The following is an 18600-nucleotide window of genomic DNA, read 5'->3' on the forward strand; positions in this document are numbered from 1 at the left end:
AAACCACTTCCAGAAAACTCCCAGATATTTCTGCTTTATGATGGGGCTACTGGTGTTTGAATTCACAGAGTGGTGCATCTAAGTTATACTGCTTAGTTAAATAATAATAATAATAATAATAATAATAATAATAATAATAATAAAGGGTGTGGGGGTGGGGAACACAAAAACAAGCAAATGAAAAATAGACTTTATGGTACTAACATAAACTAGACCAAGATATATAATTATCACATTGGTAACAGATGTCACTTGATATCTTGCTATCAAAAAACGAGATAGAAAATTAATAATACACTGCTTTCTTAATTGTAACAGAATTTTGGTTTGACCAGTCTTAATGCTGATTGCTGCGTATTAACTAAAAAAAGGTATTTCTATATAAATATAATATGGTTACATTATACTTCATAGAATTAATAGAGAAAAAGTGTTTTTTTCTAAACTGACATAATTTAAATGAGGTCCTTGAAGGGAATGACACAATTTCATTATTTTTATAACCATTGCTTTCACTGAGCAATATTTTTCAAGTCCCTAGATATTTTGGGATAAGTTTTCTCCCTTGGAACTCTGTAACTGAAATGTGGTAAGCGTATCTCTGACCATATTTTATTGTGATCACATGAACAAAGATGAAGACTTGAGGAAAGAATACGTGCATGCACATTTCATGTGCGTTTCATATAAAAACATGCACATGCCACTATCTGAATAACATCTCTTCTAAGTGAAGGTCGGAATCTCTCAATGGAATATTGTTGTTACTGTTATACATAGAAGCTTTTCTTCTAATTTTTGCCTTCCTCTTCTTTTGATGTGCAATAAGATTAATGTCTGCAGGCAAATTTGCTGTGGAACATGTAGGCAGTCAAACTGAAAACTGATCATGTCTCTTATATTCTCTTGTAATAAATTGTGTATTTTTTACAGTTACACAGAATTTAAAAATCATAGGGTATTGTTCATTACCAGATATCACCAGATATTATTCATTAGCATATCGTCATTGCTGATATTCTTGTTGTGACATTTTCCTCTATTGACTGAGCCACATTTTATGTGGAGATTTCTCTCTTCACTTTACAACCCCCCCCCATTTTTTTTCACCACATAAAACAATAGAAACTTCTACCAAAAACAAACAAAGAAACAAATAAAAAATCTATTTTTCAGTGCATCTACTGTATGCATTTCTGAGGAATTTAAAACAAAAGGCATATATTATCCAAGGCATTGGAAAAAAAAAATAAAAAATGAAGCACGTTATGTAATTTTGTGATTCATTAATTCATTTATTTTCCCTTGGAGAAGCAAAACTATGTCTCAATTATGCATCAAAGGACTGTATCTATTCAAAATATTTTCCTTGATCTAGTATGTGTTTTATATCAGTGGATAATTAATAAAGCCACAGACAGGCTTTGGTGATACCTATAGGTATGGTGATATCTATATCAAACTGGAATTGATCGTGTTGGTACTTTAAAAATTTTACATAGCTTCTGGAACAAGAATTCTATTTTTCTAAAATAAAAATTGATTTAAGTTACGTCACTGATTGTATTTTAAATTGTTAGGATATTATTTCAGTAATAAACACTAACATTAGTGTTTGCTTTAGGAAGTTTTCTGGAGGCACCAAACGAAATAACAAAGGAAATATTAAAATTGCAACAGATATGTCTGTAATCCTTAAAAGCTCAGAAATTTAAATTCCATGAGAATAGACTCCAGGTGCTATAATTTTAAAGACAGAAAATAGTTAATATGAAACTTGTGTTGCAATTTTGTAACAGTGCCATTGATCACAAACGTTTTTATATACATATTGGACATTTTACATATGCAGAATTTATTTTTGAGCCACCAGATTTCTGATTAGAAGAATTATTTAACTGTTAATTTGACAAAACTTACAAAAAGATGAATATAAACATAACTAAGGTTGTTGGAAAAAAATAATATTCGAAGGCTATAAGCCAATCTTCTCTCTGTCACTGAGTTAGAAACAAACAAAAATCCTCCTTCCAAATTCATTAATATGTACTTATATTATATATAAATATTACTTAGTAAGAGTTATAGCTAGATTTAAGCTCAGACATAGATCTGACCTTTTGTTATTTTTGACCTATGCTAGCCACTGTAAAAAAAGCATTAGAGAAGCTGCATGCAAAACTAGGAATCAATCAGAATTTTAGTTAGTGACGATAGATATATTCGTATGAATGTTTTCCATAACTTGTTCTCAGAAGGATAGTTCCTGGAGTTTTTTAAGATATGTTTATATTTATGTCACCCTACCTAGATTGCTTCTTTTTGCGCTGATGTGGCATTTTCTGGCCTGAAGGACCACGTTAATTAAATTTTGTGTGGACTACAGATGTTTCACCATTTAGAAAAATAGAAAATTAGACTCAAGTGATCCAAATGGAACATTTTGCAGACTGAATGGCAGATTAGTAGAAAATGGAAGTGACAGACATAGTTTTTACTTACGAAAATCCATCAGAGCCACAGAACTTGTTGAAAGCTGGGCCAGGCTCACAAATTGTAGCAAAAATGGCACAGCTATAAGCAACCTCCAATGTGTTTCACTGTAGAGACAATATGACTAATAGTCAGGAGTTGTAACATTATGTCCTTGACTTTGTCAATATTTACTGTATGAGGTTGATAAAGTCATTTGGCTTTTCTGCATTACTGTTTCTTTATGAGGCAAGTAATGCTGATCTTTCATGGTAAAGTTCAGTGAAGCCTGTTGATAAAATAGTCCAAGTCTTATGCTAAAGAATGCTTACAGTTTAGCTCTTTGATGCTTCAGAAGTATTTCAAAAGTATTGGAAAGGGAGCTGGAAAATTCAGCTAGTATGCAAGTGCGTGTTGATGTAAAATGGTATACTATTAACTGCAATAATCATTAGATAGATGAGTTTCACTTTGAAGAACAAAATGAGAACATGAAATATTTTTTCCCATTATAAGAAAACTGAGATTCATGGCAGAATATCAGGATCCTACCACGGTAAACTGGAAAATAAATAAATAAATAAAAATATAAAACACATGGCAAAGAACCCAGTAAACCTGGAGGTGATTTTTTTTTTTTCATAGAAGATATTTCTAATATTATTGTCATGGACATGAACACAATGCACAACAGAGAATACTGGAAGAATGTAATTATACATAGAGTCTAACTATTTTCTGTACTATTACCTCCCCCCCCCCAACCCCCCCAAAAAAAAAAAAAGGGTTTTCATGCTAAAACTGCAAAACTGCTTCTGTTAAACATCTTTAATATTAGAAAATTATTGGGTGAGATTGGATGTATTAAGTTAAGAGAAATTATTACACTTAAAAAGAATGTTTGAAATGAGAATGCCTGAATCTGCTTTGTGTTTCTATCAATGCTGACATATGCCTGTTTTAAATACGTGTTCTTTAAATTTAGGGATGTTTCTGCCTGAAAGAGATCTCCAATATTACTTTTACTGATTTTGTCTTTTTGTGAACAAAAAATCCAAATTATTGCAACAATGTTTTTGTGAAGGCAGATTAGAACTAATAAGGAAATTGATTAAACGTTCAATATGTTGTATCTTTCTTTAAATAATGGCATATTTTATATTTAAGCCAGTCTTGTAAAGCAGGTTTATTGTTTTATTCATATCTTGATTTTTTTTTGAATTGTTATTATAGAATAGATATTCAAAATCCATCTACCTCTGTACAGATGTATAAGTATGTAACGTAAACTTTTTACAGTGACCATATTTTAAGTTCTTCCCATATAAGTTGGATAGGAGGACAGACTATGGTTATCTTGAAAGTGTTTAGAAGAATACTCACGAGCCTACAGCTTTTACATTCTTAAAATCCCATTTAAGCTTTTCTTATTTTTATCTTTAACAAAAAACTTTATGGAAAAGCTATGCAGGAATAGTAAAAAAGAATACATTGAAGTGCATGACATTCCATTTCTGCATAGCTAGGGAGATTAATGAACATGCCTGTAGGTTGGCAACTGCTATCTCCAGTGATAAAAAAAAATAAATAAAACGCCCATAACTACAGCACGGTGTGTCTTGCTTAGGTCAAATGTAGTGTTCCCTTCAAATAAATAGGTTTCTTTGGATTGTTTTTCTTTTTATTTTTCTAGATACTATCATGTTAGCAATTTAATGATGTTAAAGTAATTATTTTTAGCCACATAATATTCATTTAATATAATGAATGTAAGAATTAAGGCCTGAATATTCAAAATTGGTCAACTAAGGTTATATAATTAAAATATAGACCTGTAAATATGTGATCTGTTTGGGGGTATTTTTTTAAAAGAATCTCTTGAAATGAGGTAATATCTGAAATGAAACACTGCTGAAAAATTCATAATTTAGTTATGGGGTGGAATTTTAAGGACTATAGGAGAAAGCTTCTTGCTCTAAATGTCTAAAAATTAATCAAAAAGAAAGACATAGTTGGTGGAGATCAAATTCAAGCAAATATTTCAAAAATAAAATTATCATTAGACATACTTATTCAATTTCCACAATCCTCTTGCATACCATTATGTTTTTTTCCCCCCAATTTTCCAGATTTCATTACTATTAAAGTTGTATTCAGGGAATTTATTTTCTTTACCTTTCTGTATTGTATGATCAAGATTTCTGAATGGGCCTTTAATGTCATATTCCAAAGTCCATCATACTCCTGAGCAGTGATCTTTCCATGGCTTTTTGGTAAACTATTCCTGTTGATTTCATTGTGGAATCCTTTAGGAGAATCTCTATCTCTCCAAAAATAAAAAAAATTTAAAATGTAATTTTTAGTAAGTAATTTGAAAAATACTATTCAAATAAATAAATAAATAAACAAACAAAAACCCACCTCCTCAAACATATTCCTATCAACTGTTGTTGATTATAATTCAGTTCATAACAAAGCTCATAGTGTCCTGGGTGATAAATAAGGTGTTCTGGCAGGTGTACTGTGGGTGTTGTAGCAGAAGAAAAAAGAACTGATATTTTCATGATCAAGACTTGTCTTTTCCAAGAATTGGGATTTTATTTTTCACCAAAAAAAAAATTTAATTTGACTAATTCTCAGCACACCCACAATAGCTGGGAACTTGATTACCCCACTTAAAGTGTTATAATACAAAATAAATACCTTTTCTTTAATTTTCCTTTCACTTTCACCATGACAAAGCACAGTACCAGACTGAGATAAAGACAGTTTATTAAGACAGGAAAATAATAATAACAATAACAATAATAATGATAATGGTATTACTAATAATAATGTGTACGAAACAAGTGATGCACAATGCAATTGCTCACCACCCGCTGACCGATGCCCAGCCTATCCCCAAGCAGCTGGCCCCCCACCCTGGCTAGCCACCTCTATATATTGTTTAGCATGACGTCAGATGGTATGGAATACCCCTTTGGCCAGTTTGGGTCAGCTGTCCTGGGTCTGTCCCCTCCCGGCTCCTGCTGCACCCCCAGCCTGCTCGCTGGCAGGACAGAGCAAGAAGCCGAAAAGTCCTTGGCCTGGTGTAAACACTGCTCTGCAACAATTAAAACATCAGCATGTTATCAGCGCTCTTCTCATCCTAATCCAAAACATAGCACCCTACCAGATACTAGGAGGAAAATTAACTCTGTCCTAACTGAAACCAGGACAATAGGGAAGAGAAAAACTGTATTGTAATATTTTCTTCAAAGAGGAAGCAAGGAGGAGATACATAGTATTACAAGCAGCATAACTGTTCCCTTTATTTTGCTACTTAGTAGTAATATGCAGGCATATTATGCTTAATACAGGCATATTAGGGTGCTCAGTGAGGAAAACAAACAGACTAGATGGCCTTCCACAGCTCTGTTTGTGACATTTCTCTAAATTCCTTATGAAGCTGTCCAGAAACAGTAAGTTATAATAAACAGTATGCTACAACTCATGCAAATTATCAATGCCAAATTAATTATGTGTATGGCATACCCCTAAAAATACTACCAGATAAATATTTTGTTGATTATTGAGATACAAAATAGACCACAATGAATTTGTAGACCACAATGTAATTTGCATTGAATTATTAATTATCACACAGGTTCAGATTTATCATTTTTCCATGCTGCTGAGCATTCTAGGAACAACGTACGCTGGAAAAAAAAAATAAAAAAATCGACTGTCATCCTTTGATGAGCTTATTCAGCTAAAGCAAAAGAAAAATATTAGATAGGTATGGAAATAAGTTTATCTATTTTTTTTTTCCCCATGAAATCTGGCACATCATTTACAGAGTTGGGTGCCAAGATGTGAATTTATTTGCTCCACAAGGATTTGCAGGCAGTGCCAAATCGTTATTACCAAACTTTATTTGGTTGCAAATAAACAAAATATTTTAGATCAAATTTCCCCTTTTAATTTGATTAATTACTAGACATGCATAAGATAGTTGAATAAAGCTCATATGTTAAAGCATAGAAAAATAGCTTGTAAAATTACTAAAGTGCATAAGTAAGAAAAAAAAAATCTTCACTATTCCTACCTCTTAAATTTTCTGTTGTTTACTAATACTTGAAAACGTAATATGGAAATGCATAGCTCTTTTGTCTCAGGTTTCTTTCTAAGAGCTATCATTACTTCTGCCTATGAAAAAAAGTACAGCATTCTTGCTGTAGGGTTCTTATTACAAAATTCAATCAGAAGGTGTGACAAAAAAAACCAACAGCTGGACAACACAGTACATTGCCACAGCAAGAAATCTGTGGTTGATCCCCATTCCAAATTTTATGAGAGGAGGAAGACCCTGGCCTGCCTAGTCAGACTGAACTTTCCTTGGTAGCAGCTTTTGTGGTATTCACATCCAGGGCTGTACTCATGTTCATTCAGTTTGATGTCTGGTACCTGACAGCAGCTGCAGTCATTCAGAGGAGATGCACTGTGTCCTGCTCTGCTTCAGCGAAAACAAAGCCAGCCTTTTCCACCACAGCCGCTGAGCTTGGCTCTCCCTATGGGCCTGCGCACCCCTGTGGGCTGCAGCCAGCATGGTCATTTTCTGTGCTGTCTGAACACTGTTTTGTGTTCTGGCCTGCACCTGGGGCAGCCAAATGACTCTGAAAGCTGAACCAGGAAGGAGTGGCTTTGTTGCACTCACCTCCTACCTCTACAGTTTGCCCACACTTTCCCCAGAGCTTTAACATAGCCTTGTCATGATCTGTGCTTCTTCTCAACTGGCAGCCACCTCTGTGGCAATGTCCCCACAGCAATAAAAAAAAAGTCACTAACTCATTTGATGTTCAGATAGAGTGCTAAACCACAAGAAAGAAAATAATATGCACAAACATCCATAAATAATATGTGTGATGCAGTTTGAAAGGCACAAGCCAAGGCCACTAGGGCTCACACACAGCAGTGTTTGGCTGTTAGCATCTCGGCTGGGCACAGCCATTTGAAGGCAGGCACTGGCAGCCATCACCTGGAGACCTGCTGGGCAGCAGGGCTTGGCCATCACGCATAGGGAGCCCTGGAGAGGAGCTATCTGAGGTCCTGTGACAGCCTTGGCCTCAGCCCCTGCACACTGCTCACTCCCAGCCCACCTGCTGGACGTGAGGCTCAGGGCAGGTGGGGTGAGGAGGCACAGGTGTGCTGAGGAGAGGTGAGGGGAAGCGGCCATTTTGTGGAGGTGAGGGGAAGGGGTTTCTCTGGAGACTGGCAGGGAGATGCTTTTGAAAGTCAGTAAGAGGCAGGGAAATAGGAACAACAGAAACAGTATATAGGTAGATGGAGCTTTAGTTTTGAAAGTTTTATTTCTTGTTACCAGGAAGTCCAAATATTTTCAGTATTCGTTGTATTTCTAAAATACAACGTAGCTTTTGAGACTAGAGCCCTTTCTTAACATGTCTGCTTGGAGTAAAATGTGCTGACTGACGGATTGGTTACATTCAACTCAATGCCTAGAGTTTCCCACCGTGAAGTGATGTTGTGGTGCTGCACTCTTGACAGTCTGTGTGCCTATTTCTGTCTCTTTTGCCCTCCTTTCTCACAGTGGGTTTGGAAAAATGACCTGTGGTTGTAGATTATCAGTAGATGCTTCCTAGGTTTGGAATCCCCACTATTGGGGTCCATAACTGTGCTTAAAATGAATTTTATGTTTAACTGCTCTCCTAGAGGACAAACTTTGGAGGCTGGGAGATTTGCAGCCTGGTAAGGGAAGACACAGCTCTGTAATTTAATTCAGTAATGTATTCATAGCAACTTTGTAGAGCACAGTGGGTTTGAAATGTGGGGTGGCTATATTAAATAAATCATGCCCAGCTCTTCAAAGCTTAGTTCTTCACCGACATCAGGCCACCTAATTTTCATTACTACAGTGACTAAATCTTTGAGGATTTCAATAGGCAATAGCTGTAAACAGTGTATTATATGAAGTACCCTAAATCCTGTGAAGGTATATCCATATTTTTTTGTTTTTCTTTCCTCTAGGGTCATTGATGAAGGAGAGTCTCAGCCAACTACAAACCCTCCAGCAGCTAAGTTGAAGTAAAAGGTTTTAGAATATCTCGTAGCTGAGGGGATGGGAGCACCAAAGGTCATGTCTGTGTGTCTTTGAGGGAGCATGGAAGGCCAATGGTAAGTTTAAATGCTTTATGTTTCTTTGGTTATCCTGATAGGAAAGGTTATATTTTCAACAATTTTGGCAGATATTTCAATTCCAGAATTGTGGCTCTATGGAGAATAGGTAGGTAGACCTCTTCCTAACACTTAGGCCAAACAAAGCGGGTATTAACCTCTGAAGCAAAGCATACATGGGGAAAACAATAATAATAATAATAAACCATCTATTTCTATACCATTTTTTGTAAATGGCTGGATGAGGAAAAAACAAAAACGACTGAATTTCCTGTGTCATAGTTGAAACCCTTAAGTATTGTTCTTGTGGAATATTGAGGAATATGCACTAAAGAGAAGGAGTTTCCTATATAACACTAGTAACAATTCTAAATTTCATGAGGAAGCTTAGTTTGGTTGGGAGAAAAAAGTCTTTCACTACTGCTGTAGGCCACTGGTATATATGATATTATTGGAAAACAATTAAAAGACAACTAAAAGATTAGCAATTGGTTGCTATATCTATTACTTTTCTCCAGAATCCTAGAGATGTACTTCATATTGTTTCTAATTCCTTAATAGTATTTCCTCTTTTATTGTAAAACCTTTTCTCAACTGTTTGATGTAATCCTTTGATGCAGCTCTAAATGATAAGACCAGTTTATTTTCCAAGGCACAGTAATAATTGAAAATATTTACATTTCTACTAGATAATCTTGTAATTTTGATGAATTGAGAAGCATTTTGGTAATTTTTGTGGTGGTATCTCCTGCTGAGGGAGAAGATGTGGGAATGTAGTTTTACTCCTATGATGCTGATGCTTTGTACAATGTATTTCCTGTGCTGCAAGATGCTGACAAGGAAGTGTGCACATTTTTACTGAAATATTGAATTTTATTCAAAGCTCACATGAAGGGAGGTGTTTTAGCATCTTTTTCTTTTAGATCTATGTTTAGTAAATATGTTCTGTCTTAGAAGCCATAAAAACAGAATTTCATAATTTTCTTAATAGTATTTCATAATAATAATATAATTTCATAATAATAGTATTTGCTAATTTGAGTTTTTGAAAACTCTTCATTCTACATTTTGGTTAGAAATGGAGTCCACTGCTTCCTCTTAACTGAAGCTAATGGAGTTAAAGCAGAAGAAAGTTTGTTTATAACTTAGAAGAAAGAATGCCTTTAGTATGAAATCCGTTCCTGTAACATTTTGAATAAAAGATATACAGTGATTTTCATTGTACTCTGACAAATAAAGTGAAGTCATAGCTAATCTGGCTTATAAAAGTATCTGATATTCTGTTTCTCTTTCACTTCTGAGGATTGTGGTACCATAGTAAATATTATTGCCAGGAAGAACATTAAGAATACTTTTATATACATTAAGAATGTCTTTGACATTCACTGACATAGATAAGCAGTTAGCAAATACTGATAAAAAAAATAAAGTACCTGACCTTTTTAGAATGGATACTAATATTTATTCAGGATGATTTCCTAGCCAAGAGTTTCCTACTGAACAAATTAGGTTAACAAATTAGTGTCTTACAAGTCAATTAGCAATTTCAGGCCAATGGTAAGCAGTCAATTAGTGCTGTACTGCTTCTGTTCTATAGCAGGAGAAACCAATTTGTAATTATCACTTCTCTGTTCAATTTATGGCTATGAATATCTATGTCATAAAACAATTCTGTATGGATTTGTCAAATAGATAAAAATAGTTCTTGAAATGCAGAAAGAGCATTGCAAAATAGTTTAGGGTTTTGTTGAATTGGTTTATTTATGCCATATAGGAACAAAATGAGATTATTACTTATAGGAATACACTTAATTTTTTGAATTGGTGTTACGCTTTTTTAATTATAAACTGCTTTATAAAATGTGCCTTGTTGCATGAGTATACAACTCTTAACAGTATACAAGAAAGGTTAGGCTATTTAAATGATGAAAAAATCTTTAAACAGAAAGAGAGGTGTGATTGCATTACTAGGAGAACTAACTTGGTCTACTGGGGATATGGATATGATTCTGTGTACAATCTAGCTTTGGTATGGATTGATACAGAACTTTGTGAAAGGGGTAAAACAATAATATTCCCTCTCTCTACTTACGTAAATTTTAATTCTGCATCTAGAACTTGAGATCAGAGGAGCCCTAATGGCAGTCAGGGGATAATTCCAAACAGACTGCTTTTGTTTTGGTACATTTAATGATTGGACTGAAGGTGACAGGGAATGGCTATTGGAGCTTTCTTGGGTTCTTTTCTGATGCTTTTGTCTATTTTTGTCATTTCAGTAGCTCAGATACAGTCCTAATGCGGGAGAGGTGCCACTTCACCAGAGTAGTGCCTTTTCCTTTTATTTGTCTGTAGAGTAACCACCTGTATTCTATGTAACCACCCTACACTGTGATACAGGCAAGCTGCTGCTGTTACCACTCAGTTGAACTGTTGCTTATGTCTGAAGGAAAAAGTGACTTTCATGGCAAAAAAACGGAGACTGGGGTTTTCAGCTTTGCACAGAATAGGTGCAGTCTGCAAGGCTAGTCAAACAGTAGCATAAGCATGCTAGGACTTTGAATTTACTTTCACAACTGTATAAGATGATCATGGTCTCTGGACCTCCAAGATGCAATTTATGACCCAAAGAAAATAAATGCTTAAAACTGTTATAGAAGACATTGAATGTGAGTTTATTGGGAGATTCAACATTCTACGTGGATGAGAGAAAAAAAAAATGCATACAGTGTGTCTGTATGTGTATAGATGGCATGTCATGACTTCCTATTATGTGGAGTACCTATATCATTACTTTGTGATCAACGTGTATGGACACTTTTGGCAGAAGGCGGGTTGCTGCAAATTTTCAAAATACCACATATCCAAAGCAAATGGAAAAATCTAGAAAATTTGGGGAACTATCTCTGAAGTATTCCAACAGCCTGTTTCTGAGCACCCTACTCTAATTGTGTTAATGTGGTCTTCTGTGAAGCTGAACGTTCGCAAACGTTCCCCAGGGTGCTCACAGAAAGGACTGCTGAGAGGAGGTAGTCTGCCTCTCATAGCTGCCAACATCTGAACCGTGTCTTTGTTCCATCCCTGCTTCATGTCAGGTAGGGTCTTGCAAATGCACCCTCCACCTTCTTCCTGTGGTTGATCAGCTGGGAGTGGAAATATGTTTCAGCAATGTCCCCGACCAGGAAGAATCCTTCATTAAGGCATGTTGCTTAATGCTGCATAGTGTTCTGGCAAGCACTGTGACCAGTAAGTGAGAAGATATATGTTGTCTTTCTAGAATAGGAAGAAAGAAAACAAAGAAAGAGAAATTATGGTAGGAATAGTTTTAAATGCTAAATGATTATGATGATGATTATTATTATTTTAGATTTAATAACCAAAATGAGTATTTTGAGCTATTGGAAAATGAGGGGTTACCTTTATATCCCTCTCCTATTTAAAAAGAATATTTTCCATGCTGTGTTGTGCCAACCGTGAAAGAGAAAACTCTTATAATAAGCTATGGTCTTGCTGAAATAACTGCTAGAACTCATGACTTTTTTTTTTTTAATAAAAAGAAAAATTTTAAACAGAACACAAACAATGAAATACCCGTACTGCACTTAAAGTGTACCTGAAGGTAGGTAATTCTGTTTAGGGAATGCCAAGGGAACCCTACTTACCCAATCTCATTTAGTTATCAGTGACATGGAGAGCTTATACACGCAGGGGGTATTACACAGTACCTGAATTTTCTCTTTAAATTTTGTCTGAGTTTTTTTAAATTGAAGAATCTGCCTTTAGCCAGGAAAATACATGAATATTACACTGAAATCTTGTACTAATTAATATTATATTCAAAAAAAAAAAATTGTTTTCGTTATTTTACCAAGTTCTTCTCTTAGCATATATTGTCAAAATCTTGTCACTTTTAAACAGAGAGGCAATTATCTTAAATTACAATTCCATTAAAGTCTTGTTGTACGAGGGGGAAGGCTATAACTTAACTCTTGGTGGTGCTTTTGTTCTACTGTCTGCTGATGCCAAAGGCCTGGTGGTGTCACTGTGCCACAAAGGTAGCTGTATCTCAGGATAGTACCCTAGTGATGCTGTTTACTTGTTTGAAAGACTGATACCAGAAAAGAATATTAGGGGAAGAGCGTCAGTGAAGTTGAAGAATAGGAATGGAGAGTATGCTGCATCCTCAGTACAGAGGATTTAAATGATCCATTGCTTGCTATATAGTGCATCTGCCAGTAATATCTAAGAAATAAATGTTATCTTTGTACAATGAAGATATGTAAATGAATTAAAGTTCCGTACATAGAGTTGTCTGGTGTTGAAGAAGATAAGGTTGTTCAATTAAACAGCTCTCACAATTAAAATATGTGATGTTTACTCTTGCATATATGGATTTAAAGCTTCTGTCATTGAATATTTCTATATGTTGTTTAGCAGTACAGCAAATAAATCAAAATACTTTTCAAAAACAATGCAATCCAGAGCCTTCAGTGAGATTTAGAGGAAGAAAGCACAGATTTATGGGAGAATAGGAAGAGGGAAAAGCTAATTTTGCTTACTGCCACTTAGGAAAAACTGTTTTTATTTTCCATAGGTCTTTGATTTATTACTTGACATATTCTGATTAATTAAATATCTGAGCCAAATGTATGAAATATCACTCTGAAAACAACTAGTGTATAAAATTGTTTATGCTTGCTTAAGTCATCCTTCTACCAAACCGAGAAAAAAAAAAAGTAAAAATCCAGTAGTGAGAATAATCTAATGAGAATTTACCACTTATTTTATCCTCTAAAGATTCTAAGTAAGTCATAGGAAGAGTTCAAGAGTATATTAAGTGTATTTTTTCCTGTGCTCACAAATTAGCATGCAAATTAAACAATCTGCAGAGTCACTGAATTGGCACAGGAAGTCTAGCTCGGGCTCATAACCGTGCCATGCACAATGTCTGTCCATTTGCTGTCCGGGTGAGTCACTTTAACCTTGCAACATCTCAGTGCAGTGTAGTCTGGACCAATGGGAATGCTGACAGTTAGACTTGAGATCTGGTAAATTCATTTTTTTTTTCCTTATGTTTTATCCCCTACACACCTAATTCTTCCCTCATGCCCAAGATAATGGCAGTGTTAAATATCAGCATTAGTTTACTAGGTTAGCTTGCTGTATTTCTTAAATAAGTTATTAATATTGACTATGATTTTGCAAGTTAGTTTTATACATGGAAACCAAGTAGAAGTTTGGCACAACAGCAAGTATTGTTTAAAGGGCTTGGGAAAGGCCCTTATCTAAATAGATCTCTAAAGTAGTAATAACTTGCTATAAGTTGTTATCACTAGTGCTTTAAAAATCCTTCAAGATTAATTCAAAACTATACATTTAATTACTGCAACAAATGTAACTATATGCAAGCCAGACGTATCAGATGATGTTAGTTTTCTAAATGAATGTTTCCTTAAACTTGTTGATGTCTAAAATCATAATGAAACAAAGCAAAACCATACAGAACAAATATGTCCAGCTGATTACTACTACTTGGTAAAATAAACTTAAGAATGTTTGAACTGGTTCAAGCACCAGATCTTTTTATGCAGAAACATTGTGAAATATCATAATAACCATTTTTGTGACTGTGTGATTTTTTTCTTCCTAGTTTCGGCAGTGTTAAGTACAGAAGAATATCAAATTAAGATGGTAGCTATTCATATAGAGTCATCTAGTTTGAACAAAGTAGTCTTTATTGATACTATCTGTTGTGGTTATAGTAAAACCTACAGTCAGATAATTAGTGATGCTTATAATAACAGATAAAGCTTATGGACTAAATAGTAGAAACAGGAAAGAGACAAGGGACAGAGATGGAGGTAGTGGGTTGTAGCAGAAACAGAAATAGGTTTTGATTTCCCATTTCTTTGATGATATTATACTGTATCACTTTTGTATTCATATAACTGTACTGAGGTTTCAGCTGGATTTTTGGGAAGCTTGTTTTAGTACATGGTATAATAAAGCAGAGAATTACAACCTCTGTGTAGAAAATTATGCAAAGAGATTAAAACCTCAGCCACATAAAGCCTACAGAATCAATTTAAAATAAATAGTACTCTTATTAAAAACTGATGGATGTATTTTTTTCCCCTGCAACATAATCAGTACAAAGCAAAAATAGGGTGTTTTCAAATTAAAGTATCAATAAGGTGAACTTTCATATGTAAGGAAGAAGTGTGTTTTTTATTAAAAAAACTATAACAGTTCACCATTGAAAAGCAAGCTGAAGTTCCCTAGCTGATCTAAAGATGCTGCCATATGTTCAGCTGATTTGCACAGAATAAAATCTATCAGAATAAAATAAATGAAGATACAGATATGCTGCTTCAAACAATTTCGACAACCACTCTCTCAAACTGTCATTTATGCAAACAGTACAAATATATAATTTAGCAAAATATGTTGACAACTGAAATTTGAAAGCCAGTTGAGACTTGAGATGTCTGCATATTCCTAATATACAAAAGAAGAGAAAAATCTTCGCAGTAAGCTCCCTGATAAACACACAAAGTGCTTCTCAGATGCAGTACCATGACTTGTTGCCTTGCACGCTGTATCACAGGTGTGTTGTCGTTCCAATGCTGGCTACCAGATCATTTACAGTAGTGGAATAGTGCAGAGCAAAACTGAGAGGACCTCATGAAATCAGAGTAAAGGATATCTGATCTTAGTCAGAAAAAGCACCCTGCACATATATTTTTTTTCCCCATATTGTTATGTTTTTTTTTTTTTTTTAGTGTTTTATTCAAAGGTAGACAAGGCAACAAGATTCTTGTCTTAAATGTATTTCCTGCTCTGCCTATGGGACAGTATAGCATTAAAGAGTGAAGCATTGTGGGAAGTATAGCATTAGAGCATTGACTTGATTTAGCATAGTTTGGTTTGTATCACGTTGCCTTCTTGAAGTGCGTGAATTGGATTCCTTTCAGAGGAACTAAAATAAGGTTATAGTTGAGGATGCTGTAGTCTGCCTGCTGATGGGCACTCTGTCAGGGGGACCATGCTAGAAAGTGTCTTAGATCTCCTTTGTCTTCCGCTATGAAGCACACACCATAGACAAAGGCTCCTCAGCACCAATTGTTATGTTCTGTAAATCCATTCCTGTTGCACTGCACAGCTTAGAGGTAGAGACATTCCAGTGTGAAATTGGCATAAAGCTGATCCTCTAGTAAGGGTTTAATCCAAGCAAGGGATTCTGCGAAATGCTTTGGGCCCAGAACCATGGAGTGGTCCATTCTTGTTCAGTATCAGCACCTTGCTCATTCAGGCATCGTTTAAAGATGAGTAAGGGATACATGAATCAACATGTTTTTCAAAACCAGAGATGCTTAATTGCTGATTGACCAATCTCCAGGAAATTCTTCAATGTGACCAAGTTTCTCTGTCCCCGAATAAATCTCATTTTTCTGAAAGGGAATGGAAATCATCACAATCAAGAGTTATGAAATGTTATGTTCATCTTTTGATAGACTTGTGCTAAATATCACATTTGTTCTAAGGTAGCCTTGTTAGAAAAGGCAATTAGGAACATGATAAAAAGTGTTTATTTGCTTTATTATTTTTTTTAATACTCCTTTTGAAAGTGTACTATGCATAACTCAGTGCTGCAGCTTGCAAGTCCTCAGCAAATAAAAATATGACAGCCTAAAGAAACTAATGATTAAACTAGGGCTTCCATGCAGATAACTCTCTCTATATGTATTATCCTCAAAAGGCAAAACCCTCCCCAGAATTATGAAAAGAATTTTTTGAATACCTTTTTTTTTTTTTTTTATATTGCAAAAACTATACAAGTGCTGAGAAGGTATATCACCTGGTTGTTTATTTGGTAAAATCAACCTTTTAATAGGTCAAATGTACAATTTATTCTTTATCAAGGAAATTATATAGCAACCAAAAGTAAAGCTTAAGATCAAATCCAATCAAATGAATTATCTATGATATTTGGAGTAATGAAAGACTTCTCATTATTGTAGAAAAGTTATTACTCAGCAAAAAGATTTAGTATAATTCCCTAACTGATTGATGAATGAAAAGCTTACTAGAGAGAATTTGTGAAATCACTTTCTATTTCTTACCTTTATTGCATGCTCCTTGTGATGGAACAAAAATTGACTTTACAGCATTCTAATCCCACGAACATCCAGCTTCCTGTCAGCAACAAGTTCTACGTGACCTGCTTTTGAGAAATTCTGAATGACATTAGATGTAGAAACCATCTCTGATAGTATGGAAGAAGGGAAGTTTAAAGAACAAAACAGGGTCCCTGAAAAAAGTTAAATATTCATACATAGGGAAAAAATATTTTTAAAAGTAACACAGTGCTATTTGAAAATAGCATTAAAGCATAGTAAATAACAAAAACAAAAAATAAAATCATGGAACTGGAGTAAATTCAGCAAGCTCGCTTGGATTGAAAAGATATTATTTATTCATGCCGATGACATGTCTGAGGTAAATGAGTTCCCTCAAAATCAAGGGGTACAAGCTCCAGCCATGTGGTATCCAAATTGCCAAATCCGTATTACCCAAGCATGTTCTGAATCTATCACTGTTCCAAAGAACATGTTTCCAATCTCAAAAACACATATAGGAAATTAAATTGATTTCAGGGTTCCGCCTCCTCTTTATAAAGATATGAATATATAGTGGTTACTGCAGTGGCTGGAATGGCAGTCCTTACTCTGCTGCCCAGTTTTATATGACTGGAAACTTTAGATCTTGTTGCTATTCACCTTGAGGTCATTTTTGTCATTTGCAAAAGAATAATGGTGAAGGTTTTCGATTCAGTTGTGAGGTTAGTAAGTGACAGTAAATTGCACTGCAATCCCTTGGCATAATCATTTTATGATTAAAAATATAGATTATATATATATATATATATGACTTCATGAATGAGCAGAAGTGCTTTCAGTGTGACTGCAGCCAATGTTCTAGTCATTCTAGTAGACTGACTCAGACTGGAATTTTATCTGTGAAAGTGTTGTTAAATAATATTGTCAGATTCCTTAGTAGTGTGACAGATGCTATTTACAAGTCTGGAAAAAAAAAAGTGTTTATCTGTCCAAACTTAACAATGTGAGTGTTGCTTTTATATTTTCATCCTTCACTGCACATCTGAGATATGCAGCGTTTGTATCTTAATCCTTCTCCTCCAAATTATGTAATTGCTGTCCATTAGTGATCTGGGTCTTGCCATATCTTTCTCTTTTTAATATGCACTACTGACAAAAGTGCAAGTCCCATCTTTCTTAAATTCACTATCACTTCTTTTTTTTTTTTTAAAAAAAAAAAAAAACGAAAGAAAAAAAGAAAAAAGAAAAGTTTATTATTTCAAATAAAATAACAGTAATAATAGACATGCTAGCTGCCAGGCTGTCCAGCTGCATTTTCTATTTTCTTTCTTGTTCATAGAAAAGAATTTCTGAACTCTAAAGAGTGACCCTTCCCCCCCACCCCACCCCAGCAATTCTTTAAGCTGGCAAGGCATGTTTTTGTTTTCCAGACTTGTCAGGGATATATTTTACTATTCATAAGGTCTGTGGTTAACTACCAGTCTGTTGTTTGATTTGCTGTCCCTGTCACTGTGGTATACTTTTGCTCTTGGAGTGTCTTCTAAGTAAGAATTTATTTTCAGTGGCATCTACATCCTTCTATAACCATCCAGTTATGTTTATTCTGAGGCAGTTATGTAGAACAACACTGATTAAAGTCAGGTAAAGGCCTGGCCCGGAGCATTTATTTGGTAACGTAAATAAATTTGGCTACAACTCTAGGTCTCAGTACAAGAGACTTGTTCAGATCCTTGCATTAATGTAGCATTTTTTTGTGATAAATATGATGACACACTTCCAGATCACAGGAAATAGGTGTTATTTTCCCTTCTAAGCCCAGTCGGGAGTAAGTAGCAATTTT

General features: G+C 34.8%; 1 protein-coding gene across 1 annotated transcript in view; it reads left to right on the plus strand.

Annotated features, from left to right (window-relative positions):
* Positions 1-18600, plus strand: part of LOC308196820 (uncharacterized protein) — a 460768-nt gene that overhangs the window by 263101 nt on the left and 179067 nt on the right. The window contains exon 6 of the mRNA XM_080596449.1: positions 8497-8643. Coding sequence (XP_080452575.1) covers positions 8497-8557 — 61 coding nt within the window. The 3' untranslated portion in view covers positions 8558-8643. The remainder of the gene's footprint in view (positions 1-8496; positions 8644-18600) is intronic.

The sequence above is a fragment of the Anser brachyrhynchus genome (genome assembly GCF_964034855.1).
Source record: "Anser brachyrhynchus genome assembly, chromosome: 6".
NCBI lineage: Eukaryota > Metazoa > Chordata > Aves > Anseriformes > Anatidae > Anser > Anser brachyrhynchus.